Genomic DNA, 22,749 nt, shown 5'->3' on the forward strand with positions numbered 1-22,749 from the left:
TGTGTGAAACCTAGAAATGCCCAGGGGGGTTTTGAAGAAGTCGTGTAGAAGTGATCCAGTTTTCAAACGTCAGTAAAGGTTTTGGCAGAATAATGTTACATGAAATCTGTAATATGCTTGCTAACGTTTATAATCCAATGATCACTTATAAGAAGTATTATTGCATTTTAAGCGTAAAAATATAAGAGGTTCTATAAAGAAAAATTAAAATAGCATTAATCTAATATTGATAGTCATATAAAATAACTCACAATTTCCATATTTAATTACACATTTAAAAATAAGTTATAAAAATAATTAAGCTTCTTAAAACCCCCAAGATATTTTCTTTTAGGAGTTTTTACTCATATCTACTGATTGTCTAGCATCAGCAACAGCTTCTGGTACTCGAACAGTCATATTATCCATTGATCTCTTCAAGCAGATTTGGCAGCCTAAACGTGATCTGTAGGGAAATATGACATTGTCATTAGTTCTAGCCAATCATACATCTAACAGCATTTATCCCCTTATGCCTCCAACATTCAGCCATCCCAAACACATTATGATCTAGAAACAGCCACTCTTGTGCACGGTCTTAATCAAGACCAGTAGTGAACTGCATGCATCAATGCAAAGATATACATGGCAACAATCATGATTTACATTAAGTAACAGAGTTCAGTACATTGCAAAGTTGTACACCGAGTACCTCCTACTTGCTGAGATGACATCTAATAAGGGTGACCTTTCCATTTTCAGTGGGTCATTAATAGTTCAGTCAGGTGCAGGGAATGACATTTGATCTCCCAAGGGACATTTGGCATCTCTGAAGAGATGAAGGCAATGAATATGAATGAAAGCCACAGAAAAAGCAGAGCCTAAACCATCCAGGGTCCAGTGTTTTCAAACTAAACAATTCAATATTGGGTCATTAAGCCCCAAAGATAAGAGTTTAAGGACAAGAAACATAAGAAGGATAAAATACTCAAGGCACCTGAGGAGATGCAGTCCTTCATTTTTCTACCTATGATTCAGTGTGAAAGAGTGCTGTATGTGAGCAATTCAAATCAAAAGATTTAATACCACAACAAAATTCTGCAGACGTCACAAGCCACTTTGATTGCTGGGATATCACAGTATCATTTAGGTTGGAAAAGACCTTTAAGATCACCAACCCCAACCATTAACTTAGCACTGCCAAGTCCACCACTAAACCATGTCCCTAAGTACCACATCTACATGTCTTTTAACTACCTCCAGGGATAGTGACTCAAGCACTGGAACAGGCTGCCCAGGGAAGTGGTTGACAACCCTTTTGGTGAAGAATTTTCTCCTAATACCCAATCTAAACCTCCTCTGACATAACTCGAGGCCGTTTCCTCTTGTCCTTGCATTCTTGCACTTGTTACTTTGGAGAAGAGACCAACACCCACCTCACTACAACCCCCTTTCAGGTAGCTGTAGAAAGCTGTAAGGTCTCCCCTCAGCCTCCTCTTCTCCAGACTAAACAATCACAGTTCCCTCAGCAGCTCCTCATAAGACTTGTGCTTCCAGACCCCTCACCAGCTTCTTTGCCCTTCTCTGGACATGCTCCAGCACATCAACGTCCTTTTTGTAGCGAGGGGCCCAAAACTGAACACAGTATTCGAGTTGTGGCCTCACCAGTGCCAAGTACAGGGGCACGATCACTTCCCTACTCCTGCTGGCCACATTATTTCTGATACAGGCCAGGATGCTGTTGGCCGCCTTGGCCACCTGGGCATGCTGCTGGCTGATATTCAGCTGGCTGTCAACCAGGATCCCCAGGTCCTTTTCTGCCGGGCAGCTCTCCAGCCACTCTACCCCAAGCCTGTAGCGTTCATGGGGTTGTTGTGACCCAAGTGCAGGACCCAGCACTTGGGCCTTGTTGAATTTCATACAATTGGCCTTGGCCCATCGGTCCAGCCTCTCCACATCCCTCTGTAAAGCCTTTCTGCCCTCGAGCAGATCAACACTCTCGCCCAAATAGGTGTCATCTGCAAACTTACCAAAGGTGCACTCGATCCCCTCATCCAGATCATTGATAAAGATACTAAACAAGACTGGCCCCAATACTGAGCCCTGGGGAACACCGCTTTTGACTGGCCACCAACTGGATTTAACTCCATTCACCACAACTCTTTGGGCTTGGCCATCCAGTCAGTTTTTTACTGAAAAAGTACGCCTGTCCAAGCCACAAGCAGCCAGTTTTAATTCAATGTCCATGCCTTGTACCTAAGTATAGAATACTTAAAGATCAGCAAAGATGTGCAATGTTCTGTAGCACCAGTTGAATAAGTTAAACAGTATAGGAATGTAGGCAGAGATATTATAAGAAAACAGTACATTAAAAAATGGTATTACATTATCTACACAGACCTCTTTCAAGCATGTAATGACCAACTGTTGTTAAAGCTCCCGATTCAGTACTGTACCTGAAAGTAATACTTTATGTAAATGACTATATACATCAAATAACTGGAATGTATGTATAAATACATACATTACCCCAAGATTTAATCTCATGAATATGCATCCATAAGAGTAGCTTTAAAAATGAAATCTATTACAGAGATGTGATTTTTGATATTTATATATAGCATTGCCCATAAGACTTAATTTTACTGAAGTGTCTGTTTTTCACTAGACAAATGCTAAGTGCCTATGTACTCTGTAGTGTGGCAATGGATTCACTTCATGTGAAATAACACTGCCCTTTGTTTCAAGCCTGCTACACAGCAGTACAAAGAAACTAGGCAGCACTAAACAACACTGAGAAACAAACTACCCTATCCTATTCAAATTCTTCCACAGCATTTACAATTTTATAGATATTTAACCAAATTCCCCCACCCCTTAAAGCTGAAGAAGCTTGGACCCCTAAAAAAGATGATTTAGTCAGTCCCTGCATGCAAACCATTCCCCCTTCATCAAAAAAACCAAAAAAAAACCAAAACAGGAAGTCAGAGTTGCACAAGTATAAAGATACGGTGAATGCCCATTTTGTCATGTAATGGCATTTTCTGGTTTTCTGCTTGTTCCTACCTAATATTGCCAGTGTTCTATTTATGTTTTTGAATGGTTTTGTTGTGGGTTGGGGGGGGGAAGGGGGGTGTTCCCCTTTCCTTTTGTTTTTTCCTTATACACCAAACCTTAAGCTGACATTCCTGTAAAGACACTAAACAGCTGACAGCCTGTTTCAAGTATGCAGAGTTACCACTGTTTTACCCACCTCTCCATATGCATTTATCTGCACCTTCTAACAAACTTTGTTTCCTATCACTCAATGGCACAAGATCCTTGTGCATGTCTTTAGTGACAGTTTTGGATTTTACCACGCTGAGCAACACAGCACTATGCACAAACCTTACTCTTCATTCGTCTTCCCAACTCTTTCACAAATACACTCACTACATAAAACCTAGCACCGATGGAATCAGACTCACTGTTCTCCTGTTGTGATGATCTCATTTTAAAAGTTGGGTTGCTACCTTCCACTCCTTTGATGTGGAAGCAGTTTTAAACCCAGTAATTAAGCCTTATAGACAGTAGTTCAGAAATATCATATTGAATTCCTGTAGAACTCCTGGGTGAATGCTACCTAGTCATTACCATTTGTTACTACTCATTTTACTTATTTACTGTAACACTACTTCTATGGACACATCAGTTTGAGACAGATACTCCAGTATCTTCCAGTGCATGGACATCCCATAACATCTCTAGAGACAGCAATGCAAAAGAAACTTTGCTTTTACGTTATCTTTTTATATTTTAAGTGTACCTTCTACAGCACCCATTGGCTCTTCATGCAGACAAGTTTCCTGCTTCTGATAGGTTAGAAATGGAAATATTTTTCTACTTTCTAGCAAGCGGTTTCTCAGCTTTTTTTTCCTTCAGTATTCTCTTTTAAACATTTAACTTGCAGGGTCTGCATCCCTCCCTATCTTACTACTTTTAATAATCTCTACTGTTCTGCAGTTAATCAAAACAATTTCATTTTAACCCTTCTAATTAGTCCTTCATTTTAAAAACCATAAGCTTTCATGGTGGCTGCTAGCTGAAACTTTCCCAAATACAGAAACGTCACTGACAAGAAAAAGCTTTTATCTTTATACTTATGACAGAGCATAGCAATGCATCTCCATTACACAAGTTTATATCAGCCCAGGAGACCAGGTAACCTACAGCAAATATCAGTCACTTAAAGCTCTGGTCTTCCAGAAAAGTCCTCTTCTCACATATGGAAGATCCCTGGCCACAGGGAAAAACACATCATGTTAGAAGTAACAAGCGTCTTCAGACGGTCTAAAAGAACTTTGAGAGAAAATAAAAATATTTAAACACAGATCTCTGGCTTTCTACTGTTTTTCAGTTCTTCAGTAAAGACTCCTTGCTTTAAATCTTTAAGCAAGAGATAGCCAAAGAAAAAAGTTTTAGATCATTGGCCTCCAGAGCTATTCAGGAATTGGTTTGGTCCAGAATCTAAAAGTTACTCTTAGGAGAATTATGGTAAATGGTAAAAGTGAAGTGAATTCACACTTAATAGGGTTATGATTTTTTCAAAGTTGAAAGTGTTTTTGGGGAGACAGGAAAAAATATAAAACAAAAGAAACTGAAACAAATTTCTCACGGCTTGACTACTTTGCCTTCACAACCCCCAGAAAAGTTAAGATTTGTCTGAAGTGAGAAAAAGTGTACTCTCATGTAGAAACGATTAGTACAAGATTCCCATTACTCGTGTAAGGAGATAAATGAGTTAATTCAGAGTACTACTTTGCAAAAACATAAAAATCCTATGTTATACAGACCAGGTATAAAGCCCTCTGACATCGCTGGAAAGATTCTTAAAAACTTCAACAAGCAGTTCCATGGAAGCATGAAGGAAAGGGCTTATGAAACCTTGTAAGGCATAGCTGCATACTGTTCATGCGGGTATGTTCTATGATACAGGCCATGGGTACACCAGCAAGTAGTGCAGCCCACTAGAAATGGGTCTGTAATAAGGATGTAACATCCTAATTACAAGACGTGTGATGGTGGGGGAGATGTAGAACAGCAAGTTACTTGAGACTACTGCTAGTCTAATGCTATGCACTGAAATGCCCATTAGAAGTTAGAGCATGTTTCAGGATTAGTTTCACCCAAAAGGGAACCTGGCTTGTGTGCACCAAGAGCACTCTGACGTTGAGTCAAAGCATGACAAGTGGGGACACTGCTATCTGGGACACTGTTTATCCTAAAGAAGGCTTGGGGGGAGGATTTCATCAATGTACATAAATACCAGAGAGGTTGTGCAGCCTCCATCCTTGGCGATATTCAAAAGCTGTCTGGACAAGGTCCTGGGCATCAGTTCTAGGTGGCCCTGCTTGAGCATGGGGTTGGACCAAATGACCTCAAGAGGTCCCCTCCAACCTCAACCCTTCTGTGATTCTGTGAAAAGAAGATCTGACCAAACCTAAAATACTAACGTAAACACCTTCATAAAATACATTAACTAGCTACAGACTAATGGAGACAGAACAGAAGGGAAGGGAGACAAAACCAAGAAAGTTCACACGCGTGACAGCAGCAGCAAGGTTTTTGTTGAAGGAGCTGGGTCATACTTCGGTGTTTGACACTTCTGCATCAGACACCTCTGAAGAGCAAGTACTGGCAACTGCCACTCTTCAGTTACAAAAACAGTACTGACTTTTTTTAATATGAATTCAGATAAATATTTAAACTTGGCAGTCTCATTTGTGTAACAGAATCCAGTTATTCATTAAAAGCTGATTAAGGCATTCTAAGAATACTGGACTGCCCCAGCTGTAAACCCTTCTTTCTGTTCTTGCATGTAGCAGTGTTATGTTGCCTTACGTTTCTGTGAGGCCATATGCCAGGTCCAGCATGTCCATCTCTTCATCAGTAATTGCATCTAGTTTCTCATATACGTGTTCTTCAAAGATCAAATGACAAGTTGAACAGGCTAGTGTTCCTTCACATGCACCTAAAGAAAACCAGAAAATACAAGTTTCAAATTACAGCAGAATTTCACAAGAAATCCTTCATACGTAAGTGTTTATCTCAAACAAGAAGTATCTGCTGATTAGTAAAATTAATGTTTCATATACTCCTGCATTCATATATCCACTCTGCATTCAACTGTCAATAGTACAATACAACATTAAGATTTACTTGAATGCTGTAGTTAGTTAAAATACTTAACTAATTCCCTTTCTACCATTTAAAAAGAGAAAATGTTTCTACTATAAGAATGCAAAAGCAGACAACACTGTCACTCAACACTACTTAATTTACTTCCAAGGTTGATCCTTCTATCCCTCTCTTTTCCATGGTTTTGAGAAGGTTTCCTCAAGAAGTTCAACAGAAGACACCTGCTATACAAAAAAAATCCTCAGAAGTAGAGGAAGAAGGGGTTTTATACTTGGTATTTCTTCTCACTCAACAGAACACTAGTTCACAATAAAGGTAGTCAGGCTAGAGAGAAAGGGTTTTTTCTGTGTTAGAGGCTTACATGTATTACTAGGCAATTCAGCCTGAGCCAAGAATCTAAAAGTTTGTCAAGGTTGAACAGAACAAGCATCAAGTACATCTACCTGCTAGACCAATCAGGTCATCCCAGGACAGTAAAAGTTCAAACACTAACAAATTTGTCTCTGCCACTGTATAGGGCTGGAACAGAGTTCTCCACTTTGTTGAAAAAGAAACACGCAACTTCAAGAGGAGGAGAAAGCTGAACTCCTCATAGTTGTGTGGAGATTGGGGTTGGGGGACACAAATCCCCACCTCTGATTTAAATTGATAAGAGAGGAGCAGGTAACACAGTAAGCCAAGCCTCATTTATTCACTCATTTCCAGGGAAAGCAGGACCAAGATTATTGTGACCACATCACCTTTGTACTCATACGGAAACAAAGGTAAGCAAGGCTGCATGTATAACCACTGCTATGAAAAGAAGCAGTGGGATTCATCATCAGACCACAAGAACCATACAGAAAGCACTATGCTGTTACATGTAGTAAGGGTATCACCAGCATATATTCAGAGTGAGCATGACACTGTACTAGGAGACGATTTTTAAAATATATCAAGTCTTCAAGTACATAAAAATGCATGTGAAAAAGTAGAATTTAAATAAAATGCCAAATAATGTAAAATTTGTTGTATCAGAAGTTTAAGCATTTTATTGTTGGGGAGGTAAGGGAAGTAGGAGGAAAAAAAAAAAAGTAAGAACGAACATTGACCAGTCTATTTGAACAGTGGAAGGTCTTTCTGCAACTGCAAAGCTAGCAGTAACAAACAAATTGAGTGCAGCTGAATCATTCAACAGTTTTGTAAGTCTTTATACAAAGATATTTCTATTATTATTGCACATGGGATGCCCCCTAGTGATAGAAGTAAAAGATAAGATTTACATTTTACATTTTTTCCTTCATTATTTTTTTCTAAACACAGAACACACACTTTTACATTTATACCACATTATTTCTCTGCCCTAGTATGATGTTTCATTAGCAAATGATTATTGAATCATGACTGACATGTTATAATTAAAGATTGTTACAGTATCTCCAATTCTTAGTTAGGCTTCTGTTTATTTATAGCATTATCATTTTTTTCCCCTCTCACTTTACCGCAATGCTTTAACACAGCCGCTATCTACAGTAAATATTCTCTCAGTTTGTGTAAAATACAAGGAGACTAGCCATGGCCTATATGGCACATTTAATAGGTGATACATAAAGCTAGTTATCCCAAAGCATTACAGATTTTTAAGAGACAGTTCTTCTTCCCCAGATGTATGCAACTCTAGACATAAGAGTTGTCTTAGACATAACTCAGATTTAATGACTTAAAGATTTTATTACTACCAGTGAAATTTATTTGCACTTAAATAAAACACACCTCAGATTTCCAACTGTGCTACACTAGCCTACTTATTTTTTCCTGATTGCTCCATGCTATGCATTTCCTCATGCAAATTGTACTTCTGCTTCCTATTTTAGTTTGTGCTATTAATTCTTAAGCTCATGTTCATGTAAATACCTGTCCTGAGGTATTTAATTGCCATTACCAAATACCGCTGCTTTGCATGGGCAGAACCGTACAACTTCAATGGAACTAGCTATGGAAAGTGCAAAAGTTTGAAGGAATAGGGAGCTGTTATAACTCCCTCCTATTTTGAAGGCCAACCGTATCCTGGGCTGCATCCAAAGCAACATGGCCAGCAGGTCAAGGAAGGTGATTCTGCCCCTCTACTCCGCTCTGGGGAGACCCCACCTGCAGCACTGTGCCCAGCTGTGGAGCCCTCAGCACAGGAAAGACATGGAGCTGTTGGAGTAGGTCCAGAGGAGGGCCACAGAAATGAGCTGAGGGACGGAGCACTTCTATGAGGACAGGCTGAGAGAGTTGAGGTTGTTCAGCCTGGAAAAGAGAAGGCTCTGGGGAGACCTTACTGCAGTCTTCCAGTACTTCAAGGGAGCTTATAAGAAGGATGAGGACAGAATTTTTAGCAGTGCCTGTAGCAATAGGCCAAGGGGTAACGGTTTTAAACTAAAAGAGGGTAGATTTAGACTAGATAAGGAAGAAATTTTTGACAATGAGGGTGGTGACACACTGGCACAGGTTGCCCAGAGAGGTGGTAGATGCCCCATCTTGGGAACATTCAAGGCCAGTTTGGATGGGGCTCTGAGTGACCTGCTCTAGTTGAAGGTATCCCTTCTTACTGCGGGGGGGGGGGGGGGGGGGTGTTGGATTAGATGACCTTTAAAAGGTCCCTTCCAGACCAAACCAAACTATTCTATGATCTTTCAGATTCCACCTTGACAGCACTCTGTCCACATTCACGTCCTTTAACATTCAAGCAAGGCTTACCCCAAATATATTTTTAGAACTTGACCCCAAATATTCTATGTACCTACAGGAAAAAAAAAAAGGGTACAAAATCCAAATAAACTACAGATAGGTTTTACAAATAAATTAAGAAATAAATATTCATTAATGGTTGGACTCTATCTTAAGGGTCTTTTCCAACCTAAATGATTCTCTGATTCTATAAATAGTTCTGAATAAACTGGTAACAGCGTAATTTCTAGACACTGAATACAGTATTCAGTAAATCTACTTACCAAAACCATCTATGTCTAGATTATTATCAACAACAACATCCAGCAGTGAATCCCCAGGTTTTCCTTTGGCTGTTAGTTTGTCACCATCACGATTTATGAAATGAACAGTTATTTTATCTTCTGAGCTGAAAAAGAAAAGTATATAATGGAATATAAGAAAGAACTCTAGAATTTTTTAGGTCTTTAAAATTGCTTGAATATTACTAAACTAGTAATCACTATCAACTCTAAGAGCACAGAAACCCAAGTTATTGGTTTGTAAAAGCTGTAACAGATACAATCATTTACTGCTATACATTGAACAAAGGCCATGAAAAGTAAGACAAACAACTTGGTTCATGTTTTGTCACTAGAAGTTATATAGGATCCTGATATTTTGCCTTTCACTGAAGACAGCAAGAGCTATTTTATTTTAGGCACAATATTTGCCTTTCTAGCAAATAAAAGAGCTTGTTTTAAATGCTTCTCTACACACCTTTCGGCAGCCTCCTGCTTTGGATTCATGAAGTTTTAATTGTTCTCATCGTTATAATTTAGGGCAAATTTTAAGTCTTCCCCTTTCTACTTAGAGTTTATGATGTTTTACTTCATTAGTTCCAAAATGTAGCTCTCTTCTCCTTCCAAAAATGGAAATACTCCAAAAGGATTTTGCCTTTTTTTTTTTTTAAGCACAGATTCTCTTAGAATTTCACCTTGTAAATATTAATTCTAGTGAAGTTCAAAGTTTTGACATTGGCTTCAAAGAAAGAAGGTTTTGTATTTTCCTGTTTGCTTTTCAGGCAATTATGTTTATTTAAGAAAAAATTCTCTTGCAGTCTGCATAAAAATTTCTTAAGACTAAAGCTTTTAATATGGGGGAAAAAAAATAGAGGGTTTTTGTGTTCCATATTTTGTTATTTCACATGCAAATTAAAGGAAAGCTTTTAATATAGTAACAAATAAAACATAGTTAGTTTGTTTTTAAACAGACTATTTCCTTTCCTATAGTTAGTGAGCAAAACAAGAAAAACTTGTTGGATAGACAGTGAAGAAACCTGCCAAGAGATAAAACAACTGAAAGCTAAAGCAAAAAAAAAAAAAAAAAATATCTATGTTTCAATGTGAAATCCATGTTTAAGAACCGAATGCTTAATATTATCTTTAATCTTTTCAGTAACTGTGGGCCTTGAGCGATCTATCATATGGAAAGCATACAAACTTGAAAAATCAAGTCACCCCCTGGAAAACTCTAACCTGTAGAGCTGAACATTAAAGCAAAAATTTGAAAGTGCCGTACTGAAACATCAGTGAACAGATTATTTTTGGAATTGGCTGTGAAAGAGAATGTGTTTTTAGCAATCCGAGTCCTAGCTTGTTTTGAAAAACCAATGTTTGTTGCTCTAGACTTAATACATTTGCCACACCTGTAAGCTCAGTTGGCAGCAGTACATGCCACGATTCATTATGATGTCATGTTTAATTCTTGTCATATCATCCTTCAGTCCATTCTCCAGAAGGCAGCCACAAGCTACTATTAACTATAAAATCATTCCAAAGATATAATCAATAATGAAGAATTGACCTTGCAGATTTGCAGAATGCTACTGAAATGCAACTGAAATGCACTATAATAAAATTCAGAAATCTCAAAAATATTTCTTCACACAATGTAATTGATACCACAGGTGACTGTGCAACATTAAAGGACCACCTCCAGCAAGCTGTTCTGTGAGGGTTTAAGTTACCACTCTGCTCTTCTTTTTGCTCCTCTGCTGTACTAACACCTCCCACAGCACAACCAAGGAATCAAGCACCCACTTCTTAGACATACTAGTATCACCACCATACTAAAATCCACCACCTCCACCAGTCTTTTAAGACTGGTGGGCTTAGATTGCATCTGGGAAGGTATAGATCTGACAACACTCTGACAGCCAAAGTAAACCACTGACAGTGTAATTTTAAACTGCTTCAAAAAGCCCTTCCAGAGCTCACCAAAATACATTCTCATTTACTGAAATATTTCTGTAAACATGACAAACACAATCCTGACAGGAGAGACAATGCAAGATGTACATGCATTTATGGGCATCCTCTGCCCAAGGTACAGACATGGCAAGTCACAGAATCACAGAATCATTAAGGTTGGAAAAGACCTTTAAGATCATCAAGTCCAACCATCAACCCAACACCACCATGCCCCCTAAACCATGTCCTACAGTGCCACATCCACACGTTTTTTTGAACACTTCCAGTGATGGTGACTCCACCACCTCCCTGGGCAGCCTGTTCCAATGCTTGACCACTCTCTCAGTAAAAAAAAAAAAAGTCCTAAATATTTGTTCAATATCCAAAACATACCCTTCCCTTTATTATAGGATGAGGCAATCATAAGTAACACAGACCAAACAGCAAGATGTCTGGCCATCCATAAGATCACTGGAACTTTTGTAAAAGACAAGTCACCTCCCTCCCAGTTTTCAACACACACCTGAAACTGTCTTCACCCACGATTACACCTTCATCTGGCATACCACCACAGCACCACAAGAAGAACGGTTCTGCCCTCCCTCCTTTGGTCCTCTATCGCCCGTGCTCACGCTGTCATGCAGTAAACCAGGTCTGGAAATAAAACTGGCTGAAATCCAACCTTCACAGGTCAATGGCCATATGAGTGTCAGAATTGGTACACAGTCAGATCTGTCCCTTATATGAAACTTATATCAGTTTAAAACAATTGTTTTACTGCAACTTTATGATGCAATCACACAGTCTAAGCTTCACGATCAGCTTAAACTGATCTCTAATACAAAAATGTGGTTTTGGGTGATCCCCACTCCAAATCGCCCTGCCATTATCCTTACACCAGCATTACCACAAGTCAACTCATTTTGCTTATCTGGCTGAAGATCAAGCGTAAAAAACAAAGTAGTCCCAGCTGAACCAGCAAGCAAAAGTGACAGAAGTGCAACTGCCCATAACAAAAATGAGGAAACAGGAGTGGGATCCCCTTTTCAGTAGTAACATCTTACATTAGCTTCAGCCAGTTGTGGAACTGCACAGTGACCATGCATGCCTAGGTGCAGCAAGGGGACAAACCAAAGTACTACCAGTAAGTCACTGACTTTTGTTAAAGATCGCTACAGTAATTAATCTTTTCTACAGGACCTAATCCACCCTGGTTGATAACTGAAACTACAATTTATTTATTTGCAATAAAGCTAGAGATAGTAGACTTCTTGAGTTTTCCAGTAGGTTCTGTTTTTCTGCTATTGCCATCTTTACCACTCTTCACATAGTCAAAATGTTTAATTTAAAAAAATTACTAAGGCTTTATTGTGCATGAGCCTGAGTGGTAAAAATATTTTCAGAAATGTGTGTACGTAATAATCAGACTAGTCAGACATTCAAAACACACACTGTGCAGATCTTTCCAATGACTGGGAGATACCATTAAAAAAATATTAATCGCACCTGCATGAAACCATCTTTAGGCTTTATAAGCTTCAAGTAACACAGCTTTTGTCTACCCAGACATTGTCTGCATGAAGAAAAAAACCCAACCAAACACCACTGTACTATGAACTAGTCACAGGCAATGAACATGAAACATGTGCCAGGTCTATGCAATTATAAGTAGCCTCAGGATTATCAGGAAGAACAAAACATATTTTGTGTAATTTGCATAAAGCATAAATATCCCAATTCACGCTCAGATGAACCCTTTTCACCAGATGTAAAATACAGACAATTTCTTCACATGGTTGCCACAGTACTATCAGCTTTGTTATCAAGCTTCACTAGGATACCCTAAATTAAGCATAATGCAAATGCACAGGAGAATACCAGAGAACTGCAGATGCTGTTCATTGTCCCTCCCACGCAAGAAAGAGTAAGTACTGCAAGAATCCTGCCAGCTACCTCTTCCCACTTAAAAGAAGTGTCCTTTTCAATCTTCAGCTATTACTCCTAAATTAAGAACCACCTCTTACATTCCTCCAAACAAAACAAAAAGATAACAACTGTAGTCTGATGCTGCTCATGGTGAGACCAGCCTTATTACTTCCAGATCTTTTATTAACCGGTAAATCTACCAGCTCTACCTAATTGCCTGAAGAGTTTCATGAGTAAAACTACTATACAGGCCTCAATTAAAATATGGTAAATCTGAACTAATCTTTAAAACATGTAGTAATTATGTTGTGCACCAAAAATGTTGTACAGCTATCTAAACTGGTATAAAAGAATTCTGAGATAACTACTCTTTACCATGAAATGAAAAGGAAGGAAACATTAAAATGGAGCATGCCTGATGCTTCACTGAAACACCTGGGAACCTCAGCTCACAAGAATCACCTCCACTGATGATTTTATACAGCTAAGTCTTCATCCTGTAGACACAAAGACAGCTAGTTTTACACACACACAGACACACACACAGAGATATATCTTTTTACTGGAATAACACTGACTATATAAGGTTCAGGAACTGGGTCTCAAACAATATGACTTCCAGAAATGGTAGGACTGAAGAAAAACTTGCACATAAATGGAGCAAATACTAAAATATGAAAGAAACAAGGATTTTTTTTTTTTTCCCTCCCGACTTGCTCAGCCAGGTTATGACATGGAGTATATAAACAATATGTTTGAAATACTTGCTTACATGAGCTTTTTTGCTGGTATGCTTGTGCAACAAATGTGAATAAATTCCAATCTGTAATCAGTCTGTTTGTGAAAGACCTGAGGGATTGCAGGTCTTTATTACTATTAGGTAAGGAAATGTTTTCCCTTATTAGTAGTCTTTTTCCTCCCATTTTTACCCTGTTGAATATTTTTAATAATTTTAAAAGACTTAACAAGACTTTTTTTTTTTTAATTAAAAACTGCAAATCTGGGACCTCAAAATAACTAGCCATCAGGGCACTCACTCAGTGGAGACTTATTTTTGAGATACTCAGCAGGGTCACTCAGGGAAGAGATCTAAACTAGCAATTTACCAATCTCACATGGGAGTCCCAGACTAAAATGTTAGTTTGTCTCTCCATATTAGAAGTATCTGCTAGAACAAAGTAAAAGAGCACCTACAGAAGAGTTTAAAAGCAAACTATTGAAACAGCTTTGATGGTGAGGACACTACCCAACCCTCTGGAAACAGACTAGGCTGTAGCCCTGATGCTGGGCAGCTGATTGTGGGCCCTGTTCCAAGTCAAAGAAACTTCTCTGGCAACTAAGTAAATTAGGCTTTTAAAACTTCTGTATTTTAAATATGGAAAGTTAACTGTAGACTCTGACCTATCTTTGAATACAGAAGCCAGAAAGCCATGCATAAACACAGTCTTTTACTACAGGTACTAAGTTGCAAATCTATAGTTGTGGGCTGCGGAATATTAAATGCCTACTGACATAATGTATTTTGAAATACCTACTCATACATACTGGTGAGGAGAGGGGGCGTTCTGCCCACTTAGACGCACGCTCTTCAGTAAATAAAAGCCATAACAAAGGCAGAAGAGATCTTCAGTATTGGGTGCTCTGATATGTGCTGTACGTCTACCGTAAGTCTAGCCAGACTTTCACCAAAAAAAACCCCCCACAAGCACTGCACTGCATGAAAAAGCAATGACGATAAGGTCACAACCTTTCAGAAAAACTAGTTTGAGCGTCAGGAACCCTAGTTTAGCTTTCCATAACATTATAACCTCTTTCAACAGGGCTCTAGATCACATAGGCCGCGGGGTCGGTGCCGAACGCGGGCCGGCCCGCAGGCACCTCAAGCCACCAGCCCCCGGCAGAGCCTTGCGGAACACGGCTCGCCCCACCCGCCGACGCCCTGAGGGCGGCGGGGGAAGGGACCCCGCAGGCGAGCCGGCGAGAGCCGGGGCGAAGCGCGGCTGTGAGGGGGCCGAGAGGAGGCCGGGACCTGCCCCGTGCGGGCCAGGCAGCGACAGGGCCGAGCCAGGGCAGCGGGGCACCGCGGGCCGCAGGCGACCGGGGGAAGGTCACGCAGCGCCATCCCGGCTCGGCCGCCCCCGTCCGGGCGGCCCGTGCCGCAGGCGGCCGATGGCCCCGGATGCCCCCAATGCCGAGGTCCAGGCAGCGGCCCGGCACTGCCGCGGCGCGAAGGCGACCGCCGCCGTGAGGAGCCCGCCCGGCGCCTCATGACTCCGACCCTCTTACCTGAGCACCGCCCGGGCAGAGAGGCTGAACAGCCGGGCTGCCCTCGCGGCAGCGCCGCCGCAGTCCAGCCTCCTCCCGACTGCCGGCGAGGCGGAGAAGAACCAGCGGCGGGAGGAAGCGGCGGCAGCCCGGAGGAGCCGGGCCGGCCCCGGGGCAGCCATGGCGGTAGCAGAACGGGAGCGCACGAGACCTCTACGCCAGCACCGGGGGCAAAGTCCCACCGCTTACACCTCTAGCGCAACCGACAGCACTTCTCACAACCGCCTACGTAGCGCACGTCCCGCCCCCTTTTGACGGCTGTGAGAGGTGGCCGCGCGACGGGAAGAGCGGGGTTACGCAAAGTGCGCAGCCATGCGCTGAGGAAGCGGCGGGGCCATACGGAAAAGGCGCAGGGAGCTGCTTGGAGCGGGGGACGCCGCCGTCTTCCAGTCAGCTTCCTTATTGCTCCCTTAGGCCGTGGTATAGGCCGGTGAAAGCTCCCTCGTTCCCAAATCCAAGCCCTAACCCTAGTCTTCCCTGAAGGTGGGTCCCGTGCACATCTGCATGTCCTGCCCCTCGGTTGGGTTTGTGAGGGATTTCTTGTCACGGCTCGGGCCAAGGTGAGGGCTCAGCAGTGCTTGGGCCTTGGCGGGGTCCCTGACACACGCTGTGGAGGTGGTGCCCAAGGTGTAGTCACTACATCCCAAATGCCCCTTTTAGATGTAATCGTCCCTCTGGGAGGCCTGGCCTGTGAGGGACTGGAATCCTTGGCTTCAGGCAGGGCAAGAAGCATGGCCCCAGGGAAGCGGAGCTCGGGGGTCCCAGCTTCCTGTCGGGCTGTCCGGACAGGACCACCGAGACATTCCCAGTTCCTTATTACTATTTCTGGTGACAGAAGATAGCTTCTAAAACTCAGGCATCAGCAAAGGGACAGCAATGCTATCAGAGGTTTTAACAGGTGAGCATTCATGGTGAATGGCTCAGATATCAGTATGTGTAATAGGAAATGTTGAGATTTCCTGAGCGATTCACTCATTACAAATACGGCCAATGTAAAATTTTACATAGTCTGAATCTTGTCTTTTAAGCTTTATTTCAATTATTGCTTTGTCAAAGTAGCTTTTATAGCACCTATACTGTATGAATCCTGTTACACCAAATTTATTTCATGTCATTATTCTTTACAATCCAGTACCCTTTCCATAAAAACAAATTTACTGCTGTCCCCATCTAGATTTAGGATTTTAAAAGTGTTACAATTACCTAGACACACTGTGTATCTCTAAATTTCAGCTGACATGAGGTTGACCATTTTTTATAGGCAATTTACTTAAAAACTGTCACAGAGGCTGCAGGAACTTTACACAGGTTGCCACTGTGTAATATAGGCAGAAAAGCTTTCAGTTGTTCTTTGATTGCTAGCAAAATAATTGTGTTTGCTCAAATATACCATTCATAGAGTAATATTTTTAAATATAACTGGAAGCAATGCACTCAATGTGTTTATTAAATAATATATTAATATAAATACAGTTAACATACATGAATATATCATAGATCAGTCACTGAATCAAAAACTCTGAGGGCCAGATCCTCAGCTAGTATACTGGTATCTCCTCACCCATGCTGAGTTTTTTCATTAGGTTTTACTCTCTTGTAACACAAGAGAATGTGGCCACAAATAATACAGTTTATTTCAATGTTGTCACTACAGCATAGGTCATATATGCATACTCCTAAGGCAGTTATATAGCTAAATACATCCAGCTTTATGCGGACTTCTAATACTGTAAAGCCAAAAGAGCACATCAGATAATCTAGTCTGACTTTAACCAGAACACTGCTTGTCATAAATTAATGGTTAATGCAGGAAATAAGTCTGAAAGGGACCTTCTAGACCTTCTAATGTAAACCTTTGCTGTCATGCAACTTAAGTAACTAAATATAGATGTATTTATCTGTTTCTCAAACTTTTCTTGCTGATACCAACTGCACTGAAAAGCAGTACTGAAATTTCACTTGTTGAAAGGGTGAAATGCCTAATTATCTATTAATTTTCAAATAATTTATTTTATTAGTTTAATTCTTAGTATAGGATTCTTTATACTGATTTGTCCCTGGCTGGTGCTGTCCATGAGTTTAAATAGTTTTTGTTCATTGTGATGTTCACCCATCACTTGTTGTACCTGCTCCAGCCCTTCTATTTTAGGCTTTGTTGTTACTAGTCTCCTTTCATAAGACAGGAAACTCTTACTATTCTCCTGATTATCCCACTGAGCCACTTGTGCATATGTTAGTTTGAATTCACCCTTGTTAAACATGGGCAGCTAATTAGTATATTCACTTCAGGTCTTGTACAGTGTCTCTAATAGAACACTGTGGCCCTGATACATACCTAGGATTGTGTTTGGTTATTTTTTTCATGTACACATCAAATTAGTAGCCTCAGATGTGATCAGTTAATAACCCAGATATCCCTTGTTGCTTCTCATTAATGAAGCCACCATTAACAGCAGAGTTCTTGGTTCCTCCAAACTGCTCTTTGAACTTTGTTTCAATCTATTTTCATATGGGATTTTCATTCACACGCCATTTTAATGAAGATGGCAATTTCCATTAACCAACTTTACTCCCGTATTGGACATGTTCCATAGCTCTGTTCCAGCCCTCTGTGCCATGGCCCTGAGCACATTACCCCCTTGCAGAAGTTCAGCTGGCAGAGTCCAAGGTCAGTTCTTTCTCTGATAAGAGCAGTTGTGAAAAAAGCTAGTAGCGAAGGCCTGCCTCTCCTGTCCCTTGAGAGCCACTTTTAAGCTGAGGCTTTGCGCTGGCCCTTGCCTGTGCCACAGTGCAGCTGTGCAGCAGCTCTATTTGCACCATCTCACATCTCTGCGAGTCTGACCCTGATCCGGACTTGCTGATTTGGCATCCTGGCTTGGCATCGGACCTGCCTCGTCACTGCAGCCCTGCTGGGTGACCACTGGACTGTCTGACCCTGACCACTGTGTCTCAACCCAATCTTGACCCTGGCTTGCCGCTCTGCATCCTGGCTCCTTGTTGGTGAGGTGACTGCTTTCACTCGCCTTGGTATTGTGCTTAGCTCCCAGCACACCTTCCATTGCAGAGCTTGCTGCTGACACCCTCCGCTCTCAAACACAGAACCCTCCTAATTCCCTCATAATTTCTAGATAATGTACACTGTTGGGTGGGCAAGCTTGAAGAAAATGGTGGAGCCAATTAGGTCAGGACACCTCAATGAAATAAGAGTAGCAGAGTGAAATAAAAGAGAGAAAAATTACAAACAGTGTGTACCTAACATCTCTCTGAATCTCACCTTGGTTGTGTGCAAGTTTTTGTTGCTTGTCTGCATGGCATATTCATTCTAATGCTAAACACTTCGTGAGAGGTTCTTCATCTTTCCTGTGTGTTTCTATGGGTTCTTGCACATTGGGGAACAGATGTAATACCAACTTTTTTTATAATTATGTCCTCCAATTTTTACTATTTTTTAAGTTTATATTTGTAGGAAGCCAACAAACCACTAGATGGCAAACGATTTCAGCAAGATAATACATAGGCATCTATCCTCAGCTTCAGCATTGAGGCCATGGAGTGTAGTCCCATGGCAATTTATAGAAATGTGGGGTGAAGCTGATATGGTCCTTCTCCTCCCTGCCTCTCCTTCCCTTTTGGTGCTCTAGTGTTCATGAGTCAGGTGTGGGCTGGATTCGTAGAGGTGATATATAAAAAAACTAACCTAGGGGAAAAAAAGGAAAAAGAAGAAAGTGGTTTCCAGCCACTTCAGTTCCACCAACCAGCCTACAGACCCCCCGTGCAAAAAAAGATGATGTATTCTGGGAGAACAACAGTCGCAGCTTGCATTGTTTCATGCTGCTGAGCAAAGGTACCACATATTCTTCTATTTGGCATAAAATTCTAAGGTTCAGGATGATAAAAACATTATAGATGTATAACTTGCTCAGCAGATAATTTCTTTAAGTTACTACAGATGATCTCTCTGAGTCACGATTTTCTATCTACAAGAGAGATGGCATGAATGCATATTTACAAAAGGCAAATCCAACTGTTTTTAAAGAGAATTTTAAAATAACAAATCCACCAAGTAATCAGACTTCTGTATACAATTAGCTTTCCTGGTCATTATCAAAGTTCTGTGTGAACATGTGTTTTAACCTGGATTTTCCAGGAAGCAAAATTGTGTCAAATTATCCCTTTCAGCTGAAATACTCAAGGAGATCCAGAGAAAGGAAAGGATCTATGGTTCATGTGGCGCTTTCCTTTTGTGATCATTTCCTGTTAACCAGTATGGGAGCATGGTACCATGATTTGTGATATCCTAGGGTTCCCCACTCTGGTTTTTGGCATGAGCCTTTCAGTTCAGTCCTCTGGCTACAGTTTCTCTTTGATTGCAAGAGTGCAACTAAGCCCTTACAAAAAAAGACAGAACAGCGGGCCACATTATTTCATCTTGGCAACCTTCATGTGACTGGGGGCAGGAGTGGTCATGTGAACTGCTGACACAAAACATTTTCTACATGTTTGTTCCTCCAAACTATGCCATCTCTTCAACCTCATTTTTCTGAGACTGTGTAAATCACCAAGGTCTTTCTTTCCACCTGCCCCTGACAGTTCAGTAACACAGACCTTGATCTAATTTTAAGCAATCAAACTTAAATAAAATGTAGTCATTGATCGTAGGAAGCCACAACCAGTCGAAAACTGGCAGAGATTCAGTCTGTAGCTGAGTGAGTGGGACACACAGGCTGGCCACTTTGTTGTTACCTTCAGCCCAGGAGCATAGCACTTGAGAGCGGGGAGGACTGCAATAACCCATGCTTGAAAGAAGGCAAGAATGTCAAGGAGAGGTCAATGAACCAATGAAGGATTAATGGGTAGGTAAAATGCTCATGAGGTTGTTGTTTTTATTTGGGAATTAAAATGGCTTGTAAGCCTTTCTGTAAAAGGCAGGTAATCTGAGAATCATCAAAGTGTGTGCGTAGCTGCCAAGGGATTCTGCAGCTAAAGGGAGATTTGGGAACTTTTGTTGATGAGGATCTAGTAACTGCGGTGCAGCAGGGCAGGAGGGTGGTTTGTTTGCAATTGCTTTGTCTTTGCTGGTTTTACTATAGCACCTGAAATACAGTTGGAAACAGATATAAATGTGTGGAGTTTTGTCATTCAAAGAGGTGGAGCTGTGGAAATAAGCCAGCACCTGTTGTTGTCCACTCAGAGAGAAAAGCTGAGGAGGTGGGTCTGTCTTATGACAGGAAGGTGAATTACTGCCATGGAATTCTGCTAAACTGTAAATAATTCATTGCATCAAAGCCATGGTTCTGTCATATGTAAGGGACTGCGAAATCTATGTGAGAATTTACATCTCTGAGTAGGGGATTTTAAAGTTGGTTGTCTGAAAGTTCTGACACTGTTTAATAGAAAGAAGTGTGAGTTTTTCCAAGGGAGAACTTTTCTCTCTCTTCTGAGTTCCTGAAATTCTTCTACTTCATGTTATGCATAACGTTTCATAGCAACAGCTTCTTCCTATGATAAGTTGAAATAGTGTACGGACAGTTTAATGTGGAATTTTCAAAACAAAGCAGAATTTGTCATCGCTGAGTTAGAGCCAGATTTCCATTGTGAAGATTTGTCTCCATCAATAGGGGATCCTGAAGTGTGTTCAAAATACAACTGTACAACATCGTGAAAGGGAAATCCACTGCAGACTGTTAAATACAAAAACACCATGTCCAGCTGATGTCTTACGTCCTTGATCTGCAAGTTGTTGGAAGATGGGAAGGTATTCTGGGGAAGTCAATGCTTGCTCTATTTTCACATTCTTTCCCGGGTGTCAACTTTCACAGTTGCTGGAGCCAAAAGTCTGGGATTGAGGGACCTTTGGTCTAACACAAAATGGACCCTTCTTTGGTCTATCCTAATTTTCATGCATATAACAACACCCTGAAGTTGAAGTTGTGGAGTCCTTACTGAAGGATGTAAGTTGAAGACCAAAATGCACCACACCTTCCCTAGTGAATTTGGGCTGGGGCAACTTTTTCACTGCTACCAGTGTCCCAACTCCTGATCAAGACAGTAATTAGAGTCTCCAATTAAACAAAAAAGCCATTTTCTGACTGCACACTCATATTGACAATGAATTACAGCCTGATATCCTCTCCTGTTGCCTACTGGTGCCTACTTCTCTTCTCTGGATAATGGTGTTACGAGTTAACAGTAACATATTTTTACTCTCTTCCCAGGAGTCTTTACAGTTGTTTTGTACGGACACATGCAACAAAGTGTTCCATTAAGCAAGGATGTTAATTGCTGTAGATGCTGCAAGTCCTGCTGTCCTGTCAGTAGCAAGTGGAGTGAGTGATGTATGAGGACCTGCATGCTGGTCTTTACTACCTTTGAGAAATACATCATTGTATAGCCTGCTAGGAAGGAATGCATTTACTTTTAGTGGTAGCCTATTGGATTACAATGCAAAGCAGCTCAGTTACACATGAGAAAGGCTTTAGTATAAGATTCTTAGAGAAAGTGTGATGCACAAAGCTAGTGTGCTAAAGCAGGAGGTTTCTGTGTCCACCAGGAGGCACAGCAAGCTAGGGCTCCGTCTTGGTCACAGCCCTGAATACACCACATGTACCAGCAGTGAAGGGAGTTTTCATCGGATTTTTACATCCGGAAGTAGGAAATTTAGAGATTTCTAAAATAGAAATGAAAATGTGGAGAACTGTCAAGAAGTTGAAGTAATAAAATGCATATGTGTCAAAATGTTCTCTCATCAAAGGCTATAATTTCAAATAAATCTTGTTGCTGTTGTTCACAGTCATTGAAAGCCATAATTGATACGACTGAAAATAAAAATGCTAATCAGTGTATAAAGCAATACTGGGGCTCAGCTTCTTAAGGTATACATCAGCAGTTGTGTAAGAGGCCAAATTAGATACCTCCATGTACATGTGGGGAAGGACAGAGCTGCAAACATTTGTGCATGTGAATGATCATATCTGTTATATCTTAAAAACATAAAAGAGATTACAAAAGCAGCCAGAGGCTTGCCAATAAGTACTTGCACATTTGGGACTCCATGGGAACACAGGCTGTAATAAGCTTACTGGTTATGCTTCTCCTCCGACAGTGTAACTGGAGTTAGAAACAATGATCCTTCTCTCTGACACCCTAGAAGCATGTATGTCACATCAGGAATGTGAACAGTGGTGTTTCCAAAGCTGCTAAATTTTGTAATTTTTAAAGTATTGTAATAAAAGCCTTCTTTTCTGTTGTTTCAAAATCAGGTAATCAGCTAGGAATTGAAAATCAAAAACCAAGGAAACAAAAAGCTCTCTTCGCAATCCCAGTCTTGAAGAGAAACCTGAATATAAGAGCAAGGAAAGAAAAGGAGAACCCCAAACTATTATTAAGGCCTCATGAGGTTTTTTTTTTTAATGCCAGTCTC

General features: G+C 40.8%; 1 protein-coding gene across 1 annotated transcript; it reads right to left on the reverse strand.

Moving 5' to 3' along the window:
• Positions 1–330: 330 nt before the first annotated feature.
• Positions 331–15,451, reverse strand: FDX1 (ferredoxin 1; the record flags this gene model as incomplete). The annotated part of the gene is made up of 4 exons (XM_082007112.1): positions 331–445; positions 5,860–5,989; positions 9,132–9,256; positions 15,291–15,451. 4 exons carry the CDS (start codon positions 15,449–15,451, stop codon positions 331–333), a joined length of 531 nt encoding a protein of 176 aa, XP_081863238.1.
• Between the last annotated feature and the right edge of the window lie 7,298 nt (positions 15,452–22,749).

This window comes from Phaethon aethereus (assembly GCF_964289735.1).
Source record: "Phaethon aethereus genome assembly, chromosome: 1".
In the NCBI taxonomy this organism is placed as follows: domain Eukaryota; kingdom Metazoa; phylum Chordata; class Aves; order Phaethontiformes; family Phaethontidae; genus Phaethon; species Phaethon aethereus.